The 17,311-nt window shown below is 41.3% G+C and overlaps 1 protein-coding gene across 2 annotated transcripts; it reads right to left on the bottom strand.

Moving 5' to 3' along the window:
• Positions 1 to 25: 25 nt before the first annotated feature.
• tpp2 (tripeptidyl peptidase 2) lies at positions 26 to 17,278 on the bottom strand. 2 transcript variants are annotated; one of them, XM_071488954.1, is made up of 29 exons: positions 16,960 to 17,278; positions 15,953 to 16,081; positions 15,640 to 15,735; positions 15,111 to 15,215; positions 14,855 to 14,979; positions 14,589 to 14,752; positions 14,257 to 14,411; positions 14,079 to 14,155; positions 13,852 to 13,979; positions 13,343 to 13,591; positions 13,105 to 13,220; positions 12,779 to 12,950; positions 12,493 to 12,650; positions 12,315 to 12,391; positions 12,122 to 12,228; positions 11,284 to 11,438; positions 11,015 to 11,131; positions 10,251 to 10,351; positions 10,067 to 10,163; positions 9,839 to 9,976; positions 8,792 to 9,036; positions 8,167 to 8,245; positions 6,824 to 6,862; positions 6,201 to 6,352; positions 6,003 to 6,099; positions 5,739 to 5,869; positions 4,758 to 5,010; positions 3,927 to 4,046; positions 26 to 3,808 (listed from the first exon to the last, which is right to left on the bottom strand). In XM_071488954.1, exons 1-29 carry the CDS (start codon positions 17,122 to 17,124, stop codon positions 3,719 to 3,721), a joined length of 3,837 nt encoding a protein of 1,278 aa, XP_071345055.1. In that variant the 5' UTR covers positions 17,125 to 17,278; the 3' UTR covers positions 26 to 3,718. The 2 variants fall into 2 exon arrangements, with proteins under 2 accessions (XP_071345055.1, XP_071345056.1); XM_071488955.1 differs by lacking the exon at positions 6,824 to 6,862.
• Positions 17,279 to 17,311: the final 33 nt, after the last annotated feature.

The raw sequence follows: 17,311 nt of genomic DNA, 5'->3' as shown, positions 1-17,311 counted from the left end.
AAGTGATGACCAGTGAATGCTTGAATTCTTCCAAATAATTTTATTCAGTGTCATTTTTCATTTGTGACTTAATTCCATGTGACCACAAAATTGTGTGACAGTAGCTCAGGTCTTTCCAACATGTCATCGAGGAAGAATGGATATAAAATAATACTGAGAGCATACAACCTTATCTCGTAACATTCTGTAAAATATTGGCATTTACTAGATTTTATGACTATAAATATAAACACTCAACATCCAGAAGAAGCATTTCTGAAGTCTTTCCTCACACCAGCAGAGTGAGAGTAACAGATATGAGAGGTCTGGTGCCGGAAATGGACGGTACAGTCCTGTGGTGTAAGTTAAGGCCATTTTCGGAGAGACTGTCATTGGCAACATGTACTGTCGACAGCTGAGCCCTGAACGTAACGCCTGTCTGAACCAAAACCCAAACACAGGAAAAGAGGAGAAAAAGGATGAAGAAGCAGGAGAAAACAGAAGTTGCAAACAGTAAAACTGATGAACACAAATTCTGTTAAAAACAAAACCCAACTGACTCCATTAAACCCCAGCGTACTTGCAGGGGCCTGTGCTGAGGCTGCTGCAGAAAGTGCACACACATCACAGCTAAAAACAGAAACACAAGGCGTTCTTACCCCTGGGTAAACATGAGTTGTGACCACTTACTAGCTGTGTATGCACAGCCATCCCAGAAAAGATTATGTACTCGCGTAAGGACGAAAGGCCTTGACTTGAAAGCAGCTGCTTTTACATTCTTAGGCTTGTACCTTCCACTTTACACATCAGCGTAAGAGGACACCATTAATAAAAGCAATTATATATAAACGTGGTTTTCCTATTATGTCCAATTTTATTATCTTTTTTGTTTCTGGTAAAATTTTGATTTTCAGCCTCCTTACTTTATTTGACGATTAAACTAACTTAACCTGGGAAAATCATTCTTTGGTTAAAGTGATAATAGGGCAGACAGTGTGACAGGAAATCACAGTTTGTTTTTACAGATTTATAAGTGAAAAAGATCAAGAATCATGAATATAAAAAGGTAAAAACTGAATATGTCGTTTCTATCTTTCGCATGGTCCTCTTTTGCACAGTGCTATGAAAACAAAGGGCTATGTGTCCTCATTTGTTACATGATATAGGTGAGATGTTTTAAAGGACCATACCAGTGTTTCTGCAAGTTTCAGCTCCTCAACTAAAAATTGCGTAAACTGCTGACCATTTTCAGATACATTTTCCAAACATTCTGTACAGTTGTTGTCTCCCATCAATTTCCATATAATATTGAAAACAAACTCTACAAACTTACTTAAAGGGTACTTCCACAGATATACATACTGAAGTTGCCAGCTGCTACTCGCAACTTTATGTTGTCTAATCCATAAGAATGATCATCAAGCCTGCATCATCTTTTGTAAAACTAGAATTATCTTTGCAGAGTGAAACACTGAAGAATTTTCAAATCAACCTGGGATTGCATTGCATTGCCAAGCTGCAATACATTGGTAAGTGAAAATCCCAGAAAATAGATTTTACATATTTAATATTTGTATATTCATGACTGAAAACAGCACCAGTTAAAGTTTGAGTTTGGAAAATAAAACCCAACATCCTACATTCATCTAAATTCTTTCACCAGGACTGTCGAAGTGTGGTTTGATCATAGTTGATTCACCACAGAATTCACCGTCATGCGATTTAGATTCAGATATTGCTAAATCCTGATTGAGGTACAGAAATTGATCTGTACTGCCTCAAACCGATGAAAAGAGCTCAGACAAAACAGTACAGACAGATGCCTCTCATGATGGAAACTGTTACGACTATGCCAAAGAACTGTGTGTTCACTTTGCACACTGTAAAAGTATGATTGGAAAATTTGATTTGATGCAAACCCAAATGTGGGACTATGGGACGAAATAAATGAAAACCAACAATTGCCTGAAGAATACCTCCAAAAAATCTGAATGAATTTAATAAGCACAATGGTCAGCTGTGATATAATGTACATGCGATTTGTACTAAATCAGATCAAACACTGGCATGGTCCTTTCAAGTAAATAAGATATTTGAAGAAAAAAAAAAAAAGAAAAAAACTCATGCTTAACTGCCCTCTAAATGGCTATCATTTCAGTTCTGTTCATATACACAAAATATGCTCACAAGTACACATAAAATCATTCACAAACACACACTCAGAAAGCAGATATTGTCAAAATGTTATTTTGGATTAAAAATCTTTCAAATTGAAAGTAAAATCTGCTTCCAAATAAAACCACCTTTCCTTACATCCTAGAAGACATGCATATATGCAAAATACATAATTAGAATAATATCTGTATTATATACCTATTGCATCTTAATATTTTTATGTTATGTGTGTATGTACATCACTTTATGACACTGTGTACAAATGCAACATTTTGAATGCTGCAGAGAAACATCTCCACTACTATGTGAACATTTTACAGTGAAATCTGATCTGAACATCCTACCGCTGCCTACAACTGCATCTGTTATGTTAGTGAGGTCTGTTTGATGGTCATCAAATGTGCCGCTCAGGTAACTGCAGTGTGTGAAGTGGGTACCTCTGGAGGTTAACTGGAACCCATGAAAGTGTGTTTGTAGATTCTGGACGAGCCTGCATACAGTGCACGGACACGTCACACTGCTCATGTGAGCTTTAAAACCACCACTGATGCCAAAGGCTGATGGGTGAAATGACTGCAAGCCACTGAGTGCCAACTGGCGCTATTGATTCTGCAGCTTCCTGCGGTCAAAACCCTCGCATGTCTTTCACCCCATCAGAAAAAGGTAAGGTACGTGTAGAAAGGCACCTCAGCACTGTTGCATTTTGAGAGTGTATGTGAGTCAGAGTCTAAAAACACAAGACAACACAAAATTTTAACTTCCTCATCCAGACCAGGCTGGAACGATCAAAAAAATACAAGAAAAAAGAAACAAAGTTCTGTCCGATGCCTCCCTTGTAATTTGGGGATCAGACAGACTCTGCATGTCTGTACGTCTGAACTTCGTGCAGCAGTGAGTCTTTCCTGTCCTCTCACTGAAGTTGTGTTGTATTTTAGGAAGTGACCACATGGGGTCACAGTTTTTATTTTTTTAAGAATTGGGATGCACCCCTGGAATCCACACTGGCCCGTTTACAGTATTTACATGAGAGAACGAGGTCATTGATATGATATGGAGCCCGGACAGCTGAGGAGGGTGGGTGGATGTGAAAACCTCCAAATGTGTAGACAACACCAAAATAAAGGACAACATCCATCATAGATATCACTGAGCTACAGTATCAACAAGCCTTGACAAGAGTATTTAACATTACATTTTCTGTTACCATTTTTCTGTTGATGATATTCAAACGAACAGCTGGGGTGGTCATGCTACATGGTCGGCAGAGCTGTGATGGTCAGTAAGACATTTAAACAACCTCCAGTTTGAATGGTGCTACCACAGGATTAACACAAGATTAACACGCCTTATAAAAGGTGTCGAGTGCATCAAATTGTTAACACACACTGTTATCCTTCATTTTGGTGTTTACCTACATCTGAATATGAAAAACTAAAAGTAATTCTCAGGAGGCAGCTGGTTGGTCAGATGCATAGACCATGTGACCCTGAGGGACATGATATCTAACTTTGCCATGTAATGGACCATGTATGGCCATGCTGCTCATGCATGTGTGTGTCTGTGCCTAGAAAGGTGTGTAGTCAGCGGGGTACATGATAGGGAGCCAGTTCTCACTGGAGGTGGCGCAGTGTGTCCATCGGAGATGTCGCATAAGCTGGAAAATGAGAAACAGGAAATGATTTCCAGAGAACAAAGCAGGAGGGTAAGGAGTCAAGATATCTAGCAAATATCTTATTATGTTGAACAGATATCAGGTGTCACTGCTCTCATACCTGGATGCAGTTCTTCATGTTCTCTTTGGTGGGCTTCTCCTCCACCATCTTTGAGGCGTATTTCAAGGCTCGGCTGTACATCTTGTTCACCAGAGCGTGTTTATATGAAAACATCAGCACCTGAGCAGAGGAAAAGTCACAAGACAATCTATATTAGCTCAACATTTCCTGAATTAATACAAAAGTGGCTAAATTTTCAGCAGAGAAACTGTATTTTTTTTATTTATTTATTTATTTATTTATTTATTTATTTTTTTAGGTACAAGCCCCAGAAAGTGTGGTTCTTATGACTGATTACACGATTTTACCAAAATGAGAATAATTCAGAGGTAAGGGAATGGAAGAACATACACGGGTGTGGATACATCATGATGAGTCTGGTTTTAGTCTAAATTTTTTCATTTTATCATTTAACAAATCCCATGAAAAGACCAAAACCAGAAATGAATTCATTCTACTTACAAGCATTGTGTTTGTAGCTGAATCTTGATAAAGCTTCACCCATTTTTGTCCCATAGGCCACACTGTTGCACTGGGTGACATGTTTATTTATCATAATGAACATGGGCACTGTGGTTTATTTGGATTCAGTCCCACAAACAGTACATCATCCTGCTCCTGTAAATACTCACTACTGCACCAAATGTGTATGAATCAACAGGAAGAGTCCCCAATAAATGCACTGTTTACTTCTGTTTGAGTAAGGTTTGCTTAAAACTATTGTGCCCAGCTGCCTTAGGAAATTAGTTAGTCTTTTTTATTTAGCCATTTTTAGGAAGATTTAACTTCATCTTTGGCCTTTCCTTCATTTCCTGAATAGAGTTTGCTCACCTTGGAGTCAGTTAGTTCTGCCCACTTCTGCACCTCCCAAAATGTGTCGGTCAGGGCTTTAGCCACATTGTGCATGGTGTCGTCAGAACTGCTGGCCACCTGCTCCCTAACCTCCTCCTCTGCTGGTGCTTGTCCCGTGGCGACAGCACCGGCGCCCTCCTGTGAGGCGGCGGGCAGCAGGATCTGGTCAGCCAGAGCGCAGCCCTTCCTACACAGAGCGTCCAGCAGAGATGACTTCTGTTTCTCCATGTCACTGAAACACAAACAGGTCAAGTTAAGGCCTGGAGGTTAAGCAGACCAGTGATTTTTTATGTTAGGATGATCTAGTCAGGGTTTCCCAGTGTTTTAGAGCAGAGATGGACCACATTTGCAAAAGTACAGAGAAGTCACACTGTCTGCAAACTAACTCACAAATGTCAGTTACACAATATCTGTCTACAGTTTGTTAACATTAGCCACCATAAGCTACCAATCATACCAGCGCCTGAGAGGGTTTGACGTTTTCTTTGCGAGAGAAAGAATGAGTTATTTCTTCTTTCGAAAGTTACACAGTGACATTTTAATGAGTGTGGCGTCTGTACATGTAGTCAAACACAAACTAAATTGATCAGGGGGTGAGATGTCTCAGGGTCTGTTCGGCCCATCTCAGCTCAGCTAAATGATTTCCTGGTAGAAACCCTGCTTCTCCATCTATGAATTCATGTTCTATGCTTGATCACTTCTAAGGAAACAATGGATGTAAATTAGCATGTTTTCTATAATCCGGCATGTGTACAAATAAATAAATACATACATAAATCTAATTTTAGATACTGAATTATTGTTGGACATCACATGTCTGTAGACATGACCCCACGTTTAACCCCACATTTTCTCCTGCTCTGCTTGCCTCTTTACTATCAATTAAGTGTATGTCGATGAAGGATTTTAATGATGTTCATATTTCTACTCATTATACTATTCTCCCCTACTGTGACATACGTTTTGATAGAAGCGGCGTCAGGCCGAGGGTCTGTCTTCATGGTGAGGTAAACAGCCAAGGCCGTCTGGTCGATGTGGGAGATGACAATGTCAGCTGCTGCTACCACCTCCCTGAGGCGCTTGGCACGCTCCTGAACACAAACACGAGAAGGAGAAAGAAGACTGTGAGCAGTGTTTAGACTCCAACTTCTGTAACTAAATAATTCCATGCTCCTGACAGGGCTTCCTCTATTGCCCTTTTCTCTTGCTTGTGTGCACTATAACCTTTTCTGAGTCCAGCTGGTGCAGTCTTTGCACGTGCAGTGGAAGGTAATCTGAGTAGTTTTCCATCAGTTCATCGTAGATGGAGCTGGAGTCCAACCTGAAGAACAGAGAGAGGACAGGACACATGGTTGAAAGAGAACTGAGAGACTAAAGCAAGCGATGTGTTGCTGAACAAAACAGATGAGAAACTGTATGCACTTTGTCATCCACTGAATCTTCAAGTCTCGCATTGCTTCTGCAAACTCGTCTTTCACGTCTTTCTCTTTGTCTCCCTCCTTGTCCTTCTCCCTCCCTCCATTCTTTGTTTTATTGGGAGCAGGAATTAAATGGTAGACCACTGGTACAATATCCTGCATGAGCACAAAAAAAGTTGTTTAAACAAAAACAAATAACTAATACATTCAACATAATCCATGACCTCTTTTTCTACTCTGAATCAGCAAGTTCTCACCCTACTGACCAACTCCTGGTTTTCTCCATTTAAACCAGTTAAGAAAAATGCTTTCTAATACCCAGCTATACAAGTTTATACTCGTGCTCATTATCAACTGATGCTGATATTTATATATCTATATATTAATAATTTTACTGACCACCAGAAAACTTTAACTACTCAATATGAAAATAAATACCTATTATGACTAAACTGTTGTATATTTCAATACAGCAATATTGACATGCTTTGACATGATTAATGCATATGTAACAAATCCCATCTTAAGGTAAGGAATAAGCCATTTCCAGATGGTAGAAGAGCAGTGGACGCTCTGTTGTACAGTGTTTTTTTTTTGTTGTTTTTTTTTTTTTAGCTCATCCAGTACCTTTTTAAACTTTCCTTGTCGTTTTGCAGAGGCCTGCCCCTGGTGGTCAGAATAACACACAGTGAGGAAGAGACAACACAAACACACCAAAAAGGATTCGCTCTTTTATCTTTCATCCTCACTCAGAGACTCAGAGTCTGCACTGTTACCTACCTGTCAGACTTAAATGTACGATACAGTGCCAAACTCAGATGTCTAACTTGTGTTCACGTCTAACAAATCTGAGTCACTTGTTTTTCCTGCATATTTTCACTCAGTGCTGGAAACTATTTCCACAAGTATTTTCACATGAGATTATCAGAATTCTTCAAATTGCTCAAACAATAAGTCTTTCGCAATGCAATGTGAAACAACATGAAAAACTTGGACAAAATATTGATGAGAAATATTGATCTGTAAATGGTTTCTGAAGTTCAGTTCAAAGTGGAGCCACAGAGTAAAGCACGTTCAAACACGCAAAAGCTGAACAATATTCAGACATGTATGATGAACAGCTCTTCAAAGACATAAAGGCGAGCACTGGCAGCCCAAGAGGATAGTAAAGCTTTGGAGATAAAACATTTGCCATTGTATTGTGTATACAAGTAAATGTCTCATTATTGTTGTTGACCGTTAGAGATATTTCATTTAATTCATTTGGTTTTTGCTTGTGACCATGGCATTCTCTTTTGTGTGATTTGTTTATTTTTATAGACTACACAGACATCGGCAAATCGGTTCTTTGTTTTACCTTTTTAAACTAATATTTTTTCTTAACTCTAAGAATAGTAAAATAGAGACTCATTTCAATTTAAACGTGTTAGGAGCCAAAATATTCTCTGATATTAGTCAGTCATCTACAGATGCAATAAATCCATTGAGATCAATTGTGTTGAGATATGGCAGCAGAGTGTTTGAATGGACAAAGGCAAATGAGTGAGAAAAGAAAAAAAAAAAAAAAGAAATCCATGCAAGCACCAAAAGGATGGCAACCAATTCAAGAAGCAACAGACCAGACTGACCAGCTCAGATCAGTGAGATCTGATGAGAGATACAATGGACAGAATTTTAAAAAAGTAAAAAGCTGAGAGTTCTCAAGCACTGGTCTTAATGCTGATCATCAGGGCCACAAGTACGTCACAAATTTAATGACTGAATTTCAGATTTGACATCCTTAACCAGGACTGGCAGGCTGGCCATGGCAACCTGTCACACTCTTGTTCTGCATTCACCAGACAATAAATGTAATAAATGTAAATGTGTAAAAATCCCTGAATTTGGCAAAAATGGAGACCAGCACCAATGACTGTGGGTCCTGAGGAGCAGGACTGAAGTACAGAGATTAAGAAAGAACAGTCACTCACTGCTTTTTTGCCATACTCGCTCTTGGGGACAACGAGAGAGCCTGAAAGATAGCACCCCGGACTCGTCCCCTTAGGGATCCTAAGAGAGGGAGAAGTAAAGGGAGAAATACAGTGACAGAAAGAATAAAGACAGAAATATCACACATTTGATATGATGAATGTTTCAAAGAGGATTTTGTTTTTATTCGCTTATCCAGTGATGCTCCACACTGTGATATTTTGAGCTTAAGAGCCTCAACAGAATACACCGAGGAGGACGTAAACATCACTCTTTCCCTGCCTAAAATGATTATCAGACACTGAATATAGCGCTGCCTCAAATTTGATCAATGATACAATTTTATCCTGTTTACCCTGAATACAATCTTCATTTAAAAGTAAAATCTGTCTCCTGCAGATTATAAGAATCTGACTGAATCTACAGTCACACTAGGTGTCTCATAGCTGCTTCTTCCTCAGTACTGTCTCGTGGAGGACTGACAATATTTCCTGGGAGAAATTTAAAAAAGGGCTTTTTATTTCTGTAAGAGCTTTTTCTGTTCTGTCAGGTTTTTTTCTTTATTGAGTGTAACTCCTTTTTTAAGGTCGCACAACACAAAAGAAAAGTCTCCCCAGTTCCACTCACTTGTCGTCTGGCAGGGCTGTGACGTAGAAAGGCTGAGTGGCACCCGGGCACAGGGTGACAGAGTTTGCCTTCTTCTTGGCCATGAGGGCAGCTCGATGTGTCTCGAAGACATCTAGACTTAGCGTGGTGGATAGACGGTGAGAGACCACAAATGGTAGGTCCTTAAGGCGCTCCAGCTCGCTGGACTGCTCATGGCGGACCTGCAGGCGCACAGTGTAGTCCCCCTTCTCCAGCTTTAGGGAATACTGGGAAGCCATGCAGACAGAGGTGAGATTCAGTTCAGGGCATAAAATGCTAGAAACTTCTTCTTCTTATCCACAATCAGTCTGATCACTCACACACTTCAAATTCCATGAGTAATTGAAAAGCTTGTTTACATGCACTGAAGTAACCTGGTTACTGTAAATCTTTGTAAACATGAAGCAGATCGGTAATCAGATTTCTCCCTTGCCCCCGACCTCACTCTGGAAGCATGGCTCGCTTGCTTATTTCAACTGTAGCAGAGGTAGAAGATACTGTCTTGGTTCCAAGGTCCTGACTTTTTGTTTTGCTGTATGTGAGTGAGACAGAGCGAAGCTTTCCTTCATAGCTCAAATGTGTCTGGCATGGAGACTGACTTATGTAGACTTCTTGGGTCTTGGGTTTGTGTTAGTTTCATAAACACATTCCTGTCTATGTGCATCTGAGAGCAAGCAGAAACCATGACCCAGCCCCTACGTTCCCTGTCTGCAGTCTTTTGTCATGTGTGCACTTATCAAAAGCCAATTAGAAACCCAGTTACTGGTTTGCATGGCAGAGAAATCTGTGAAATTTCTCCTGGAGAAATCTATCGGGGGAAATCAGGTTTCTTTAATCTCCTACCTTGATTATGGAAGCCAGATTTCTTGTATACATGACATTTAAGAACTTAGCTTACTGGAAACTGACTGTATCCCGGTTACATAAGTGTATGTAAATATGTTGAATCACACCTTCCAGGAAAAAAAGTAACAACTACAGATATGTGTGAACATCTGGGGAAGATGCTCTTCATGTGGCTGGGTGTACCTGGTGTGGGTAGGCGTCCCCTGAGCCCAGTAATCTCTTGTTCTGATCAAACAGCATCCAGATTTGACTGTCAAACTCAGACTCATACAGCAGCTCACACAGCAAGGGACAGCTGGGGGTGACCTCTCCACTCTTAGGCTAAGGAGAGGACAAAAAAAGTTTATACATGCATAAAAAAAGGAAAAAAAAACAAAACACTTTCTTTCTTGTATATTGTTTTTGCAGTACCTGGTGAAAGCTGTAGGTGAGGACAATCTCATAGAGTTGTCTGTTGTTGGGGAGAACATCCCTCATTCCCAAGGCTTTTATCTTTGAACTTAAGGGCCTACAACCACAGCAACAACAGGGATCACACAATGAACTGCACCGTTATCAAACCTATTAAAATATGCGTGTGTGTTTGTGTATTTACCTGAGGGGCTGAACCCAGGACTTGAGGGTGATAGTGGGGGACACCTCCTCGTACCGCAGAGGTGACGACACATCAAAACTTGTCACTCCTTCTGAGGCATGCTGGGTAGACACAGATGAGAGTCAAAAACAAACTGTTACTGTTGTTGTTTACTTTCTGGTGTATCTGTACTCCTCTCAGTGTTTCCCCTTGGATGGAGTAGCAGCCGAGGTGAAGCATGAAATTTTCTTTTTTCGTGCACATGCAAAGTTCACCCGGTCAAGAGGTTTCTATGTATCTGCCGACACCAGAAGGGCTCTTGAGGCCTACATTTGTGCACAGTACTGAGCAGGGGAAGTGTCTGTATAGCTTACATATGGGATAGAAAATACACTTTTATTGCTGTAACTGGCCCTGCTCGTTCTGGCCCTTCTCCCTGTGCTTCTCCTGGTTAGAGAAACTTTGCTCCTCCTCTGTTTCTACTTCACGTCCTCTGCTCCGGCCTCCACTCACCTCCCAGCTTCCCTGCCTCACCACCTGCTCTGTCTAGTCACAGATTGTCGATAAAATTTTATTTGACATGATGTAAAAACCATTTAAAAACTTCTCCAACAAAATGTGTAACCATTTGCTTTCCTTTCAAAGCATTGCTGTCAGACAGAAGAGAGACCCACTTATCCTTCCCACTAACCTCCTCCTCATCACCAAGTTAACATGTATCTCCCCTCATAAAGGAAAAAAATCATCAGCAGGAGTCATTAGGCGCACACAGGTGAAACTCTTACTATGTGCAGGGGAGAGGGAGAAGTATGGAGTCCATGGAATGAGATGCTGTAATCCACTGTGACGTCACCCAGGCTCGCCCACCAGCGCGCAATGCACAACTCCACAACTCTGCCTGACTGGAGAGGAGACAAAAACACACAGAAATGAGTCCACCATTAAATCATTTTTATATGCATGCATCTAAGAAATTTGGTGACCTCCATCATGTTGGTACATGGTACAAAGTCCTCATCAAAACTAAGGTACATTATAAATAAACTACACATACCAGCACAGGAAAAGCCTCTGTTAGAGAGCCTCTTTCCAATAGTGAGGAGAACTTGTAGAATTCATTAGCTCTGTACGCTTTCTGTTTGACCAGGTGAACTGCATGGAGAACAAACTTTGACGACACATCTCCCGAATGAGATGTCAGTGTAATCTCTGCAGGAGAGAGACAGGGACAGATGAGAAAAAACAACAACGGGGAGAAGAGAGGATGCAGATGAGGGTGAAAAAACAAGAGGTGAAACAAGATGACTAATCATCAATAAGACCTGTAAAGAAGCAACTTTCAAAATAAGTCAAACCAGACACCACCATTTCATTTTCAAATCTAAAATAAATCTAAATGTTGCATAAAAAGAAATTAAATGAAAGGCACCACTCAGGCATAACCACTGCTATACTGAAATGTATCATCACCACTTTGTGACTCAAAACGGAACAAAATTCAACATTTGACACCTGGAATGATGCTGCTGGTGATACAAGGTTTCTACGGTGTTTCACAAATTACATTTGATACTTTTTAACATAGTTTTCACGCCACATAGAATGCAATTTAATACTTTTTTTCACAGTCACACCAGCCAAAGGATAACAGAAAACCAGTATGGAATATAAAGCCTACAGTTCTTTATTAAGCACATACATTTAGCCACAAATGACTGATTAAGCCTCCGACCACAGAGAAAAAAAAAAAAAAAACGTATGTTACTGTCTGCAAAAAGGCAAGAAAAAATATTAGAAAAAAAAAAACTTTCGTAAGTTTAAGACCTTTTGAGGGAACTGAACAGTTCTTTCACTTGCAAACCCCCCCCCCATCATCACACAGACACACTGACCTGCCCAGGAGGCTCCCTGAGGGACAGTGATGAAGTGGCGTCTGATCTGGCCTGGTCTGAAGTGGATGTCTGTGAAACACACCTCCTGATTACGACTATCTGTCACTCTGATGGGAGACAGAGAGAGAGCTGTGAGACACACACAAACACACACTCATGCAAACCTCTTACTAAAACAAACACAAGAACTCACTTGATAGGGATAATAACTGTGATTGGAACTCTGAACAGTGGGCCACAGGTAGGCGCTGCTGTATCATAACCACACACCTTAAAAAAAAAAAAAAAAAAAAAAACATTCACAATCATGAGATCAACATTATTATAGAGCTTCATCTTTTCCTCCCTCTTCTGCTCTGTCTTGTCCCTACCTCTGTGTAGTGCACTCCCTCCCTCAGTCCCACAGGATCGATGCGGACATTGACATGGCGACACTGGTTCATCAGCTCTAGGTGGGAGGGGCACTGCACCCATGGGGCGGCACACGTGAGCGCTAAGTGTAGCTGCAAGGAGATTCGCTCAGAATTTCCTGTGATGGGTGTTGGAGAAAGAAGTGTAAAAAAGAAATGAAAACACATGTACACAGTAAAATAAAACGCTGTAAAAACAAAACAAAAAAAAGCCCATGATGACTGTGTTGTTAAATTTGAAAAGCACCTGTGTTCTCTGGGAAGATGGGTTCAATTCCTACTCCATGATCTGAGGGTGCGAGAACTTGACCTGGGTCCCTGAGGTAGATGCCTCTCTGTGTTCCCACGCTTACTGAGAAGCCAAGGTGGCTTGTGGGTAAAGAGGCGTGTTGAGTGAGGTAGTCTAATGCCCTGTCCACCTGAGAGAAAGAAAGGGAGGACATTACTGACTGACACAAAAGAAAATGTACAGAAATGACAAAATACTTTCAGTAAAAATAAAAGAACATAATAAGACAGTTATGAGGGACAGAAGAAGAAACGTAGCTGCTTTAGCAACTACAGCCAAGTTACCTGGATTATGCCATGGCCCTGTGCAAACACCTCAATGTCATCAACCTTAAGGGCTGTGTTTTCCAGCGCTCTCCTCACCGCAGGGACAGAGGGATGGATCCCGTTCTGTTTCAGTCCTTTGACCCAAAAAAAAAAAAAAAAAAAAAATCATACACTAGCATCAGATTTGCATTCACGCACACTTGTAAACATGCAAAATATTCCCACATCTAGTACCAGTCCAAGATGCTGGACACACCTGAGAGGATTAGTGCAATGCCTCCACAGGCATTAGGGGATGACATGGACGTGCCATTCATCAGCTGGGTACCACGAAGAGTCCAGTTGGGTACAGATGCAATGGCACCACCAGGGGCACTGATGCTGACCCCTAGGGCCCCATCTGTACTGGGGCCCCTGGATGACCAGGTGTACTGGTTGGGAGGAAGCTTCTCCCTCAGGGAATACTCTGCCACCATCATGTCTGGAGTCACATATGCTCCAACACCTGTGCAGAAAACAAAGCAGCCAGACCAGTTAATAACGCATACTTCCATTATTTTCATTTAGCTTAACTTTCTGTTTTACAATAAACAGAAGGCAATGATATGTCTTGTTTGGTTATCCCACCATTCAGAGTGCATGCAATTACAAGTTATAGAGTACAAAGACAAGTATTACCTTGAATGACGAGGCTAAAGAAAAGACATTATATACTTTGGATGTCTCCCCAATTAAACTAATATATGTGTATCAATAAATGTGTACCTATGACACTACTAGTGGTTCCCCCGGGGCAGCCGACTGTGGAGAGGCAAGGGCCGTTGTTTCCTGCACTTGAGACAAATATTACATTGTGCTTCTGGACAGCCTCTGTGATCACCTCACAAATCCTCCTGAAAAACCAACATGCAAAAATACGTGAGCATAAGTGTGGAACACAAAATTAACCCACACAATGACACACCACCTTGCTACCACTACACAGTACTTACCCCGAATTGGGCCAGTGGGTGGCTTCCCCATAGCTATAGTTAACCAGGTCGCATTTGTAGTTGATTACTTCAATCATCTAAGAGATTAAATGAGTAAAAAAACAAATGTATTAGAAAAAACTAAATAAAGCTAAACTGTTAAAGCTTAACTATATTTGACAGAGTCTGGGCAATATACCGCTCGGATGAGTCCTGTGCCAGTTTCCATGGTGCTGAGGCGGGTGTCTCCAATCTTTAGAGCCAGGATTTGGGCACCAGGGGCCACACCATTGCGCTCAGGTTCCTCTGGGAAGTAACCCGCTGCAATGCTTGCTACATGTGTCCCATGAGCCCCTTCAACAGCACCCAAGCAAGTTAGACTGGAGATAACACACTGAACCTCTACACAATGTGCAGCCTTAATTGTTGCGCTGAACAGTTTCTGTATTAACTGACTGAATCATGAGAACACAAAAACAAAAAATTATTGAGCTGAAAAACAAAGATTTATCATGTGCTGGGATGCCTTACCTCCACTGGTGACAATGCAGAGTGTGTTTCCCTCATCATAAATATTAATAGAGTAGTTAAGCATCTCAGCATTTCCTAGCGTGGCATACTCTTGTGTCTCTCTGTAGGAGCACAGCACAGTGCACTGGGACAGCTCTCCACACTCTGAAGTGTCCACCACAGCCCTAAAGAAAACAAACAGAAACAAAGCGGTAGAAAGAGTGTATAGTGACGAGGAATGGTCCAAAACATCACACATAAAGAGGAAAAAAAGTTGATGTGGGTACCTCCATGTGACACCGTCATGCCAAAGCACACAGTCGTATACAGGTCCAGGATCACTGTACTTCTTTTCAAGAGATGCCAGCAGCTCTGACTGACACTGCAGCTCTTCTTTCTGCAACTTCTCCATCTGGAGAGAGAAAGCCGGGTGAAGGATATGTGTGAGAGTGTCATCAGAGAGAAGTCGGAGCAGAAAACACCACATTACTGTGACTAGCGAATGCCGATGACTACTCAAGAACTCAAGTTCGTAGGTCAGACCTGTGAGGGTGTTGGGTGAGAGAGGTCAAACTCTTCTGTCTTGCGACAGACCTCAGCAAGTGCTGCTCTGTGTGGTGGATCCCACATCTTCTCCTTTCGCTCTTTCTGGTAGACAAAAGTGACAGTTCCTTAATAACATTGACAGAAGCCAACAAGTCTCCTTGTTTACTAGTCTGGTATGAATCTATGTTAAACAGTAACACTACAACAGCTACATCAGTATAAACTCTGGCAACCCAATTAGTCCAGTTTGTCAACTCTTTTATTATGCATTTATTCATTCAATCACTACAGAGTTTCTATTATTAGACCTGTTAAGTGTAACCTGAAAAATAATCATGGAAAATCTTTATAAGCATAGGACAATCTCCAAATTTCTGCCCATGTGCAAGTTTTCCAGCCATATGTTATCATGTCTATGGTTGTGTTTGGGTTAACAGTCCATGTGCATCTACCACTTTGCACAACCATAGTGTTAAAATCAAAAGCAAGAGAGGGCTAGTACAGCAATAATGTCATGTCTTTCTACCTGTATTCTCTCTTTAAGGGCCTTAGGGAAGAACTCATAGCCATTTTTAACTCCAATGCGATACTTCCCTGATGGATTGACCCAGGCAAGAGGGATCTGGAAGACATAAAAAGACACAGTGTGAGAGCAATATGAAAAAAAAAAAAAGAAATACACACGGTGACTGTCTGATGATCTAGTCAAGTGTAGTTAGTCTTAAAGAAATCGTTAAACATCACCACAAAATTATTCCACATATAGCACAATAGCTACAACAGAATATTTCTTATGTGATAGCTGTTACTTTCTTGATATTACAAAGGTGTCTACTGACCTTTAGTATTCTACCAGAGAGGCCAGTGATTGTCCCATCTTTAGGTTCTGCCACTGTGGTCATGTTCACATCACCGCTGCCTGTTGTATCAATGATATCAATGATCTTTGGCTTCCCCTCAGGTGTAACCTAAAGAAGCAGAAATCAATCAGGAACATCAGGCTGAAAAGGATGCAGCACACGGATTCAGTTACTGATACTGACCAGGGAATGCTGTGGACATCATATACTTTAAAAAAAAAAAAAAAAAAAAAAAAAATCACAATCTGTCACTTTGAAGCTGAACTTAAAGCTGAGTAGTGTACAAACCACCCTGACAGTGAATAAACTCCCATACATGCTTGAACACACACCGAAGGAGTCAGATTCAGTCTCTGCCCTTTTAAGCACGACAGTTGCAAGGTGACATGAGGTTGAAAAGAAGTAGTTGACCTTCATTTCTTGTAATGATGCGCCGACTAACCTCGCTACACAGGGCTGTGTAAAATTAGCAGGTTCTTATTAATTAATTAAACACTGGCCAGGTAACAACTTGGACTCTAGTGTGACTTGGCAGCTAACTGGAAGGCTCATTACCGACAACTAAAAAACTGTAAATTATTTCAACCAGCTTCTATGAACCTGGCCGCAATAAGCCAAACAAAATTTAACAATCTGACAGGACAAACTGTAATTACTGAGGAGGCTGAAGAGGACAAATTCAGCTGTTAGCTGCCAGGCTCCCATGCTAACATGAGTGCCGACAAAAAGCTACCGTTATGTTAGTAAACGGTTAACTGCTCTAGCACCGAAACACTACTAGGAAACACTATTTGGAAACAGAAAAAAGCATTTGTCATCGATTACTTTATGTCGATTTGGTTGTCATAAAGCTATAAAACTTATTGTCGTAGTTGTGAATATGTGTCGATGCTAACGTGCTAGCTAGCCGTATACAAACGATGTGAATGAGCGGGGCCTTTAGCTAGCTCGAAGCTAACTAACGTGAGGCAGCCGGTTGGGTTTACCTGCATGCCGGGGGCCCCGGGATCCACGCCGGTGTCGAGGATAGCGATGAGCACTCCCCGGCCATCGTACTCGGGGAACCTGGTGAGGTAAGACGCGGCGCCGGTTTCTTTTTTGGGGAGCAGCCCGTGGAAAGGGAACGGTTCTTCGGTAGAATGAGCAGCCATGATCGGAGGAGCGACAATGAAAACAAAGCAGCGAAATGGGGAAGAGAGACACACGGTGCGAGAGACGAGGAGGAGAGCTGGTTAAAGGGGCAGTGCGTGTGGTTATCCTGCGCAGCCACATTTCCCTGCAACCTTCAACAGGCCTGTGACATAAACTGTGTTGATTTTATTTTTTTTTGAGCTGCTT

This window comes from Trachinotus anak, unplaced genomic scaffold (genome assembly GCF_046630095.1).
Source record: "Trachinotus anak isolate AG129_WGS33_773 ecotype Australia unplaced genomic scaffold, CSIRO_AGI_Tana_v1 ptg000011l, whole genome shotgun sequence".
Classification (NCBI taxonomy): Eukaryota; Metazoa; Chordata; class Actinopteri; order Carangiformes; family Carangidae; genus Trachinotus; species Trachinotus anak.
Note: the sequence above shows the minus strand (reverse complement) of the source record. Positions and strands in the feature narration are given on the sequence as shown.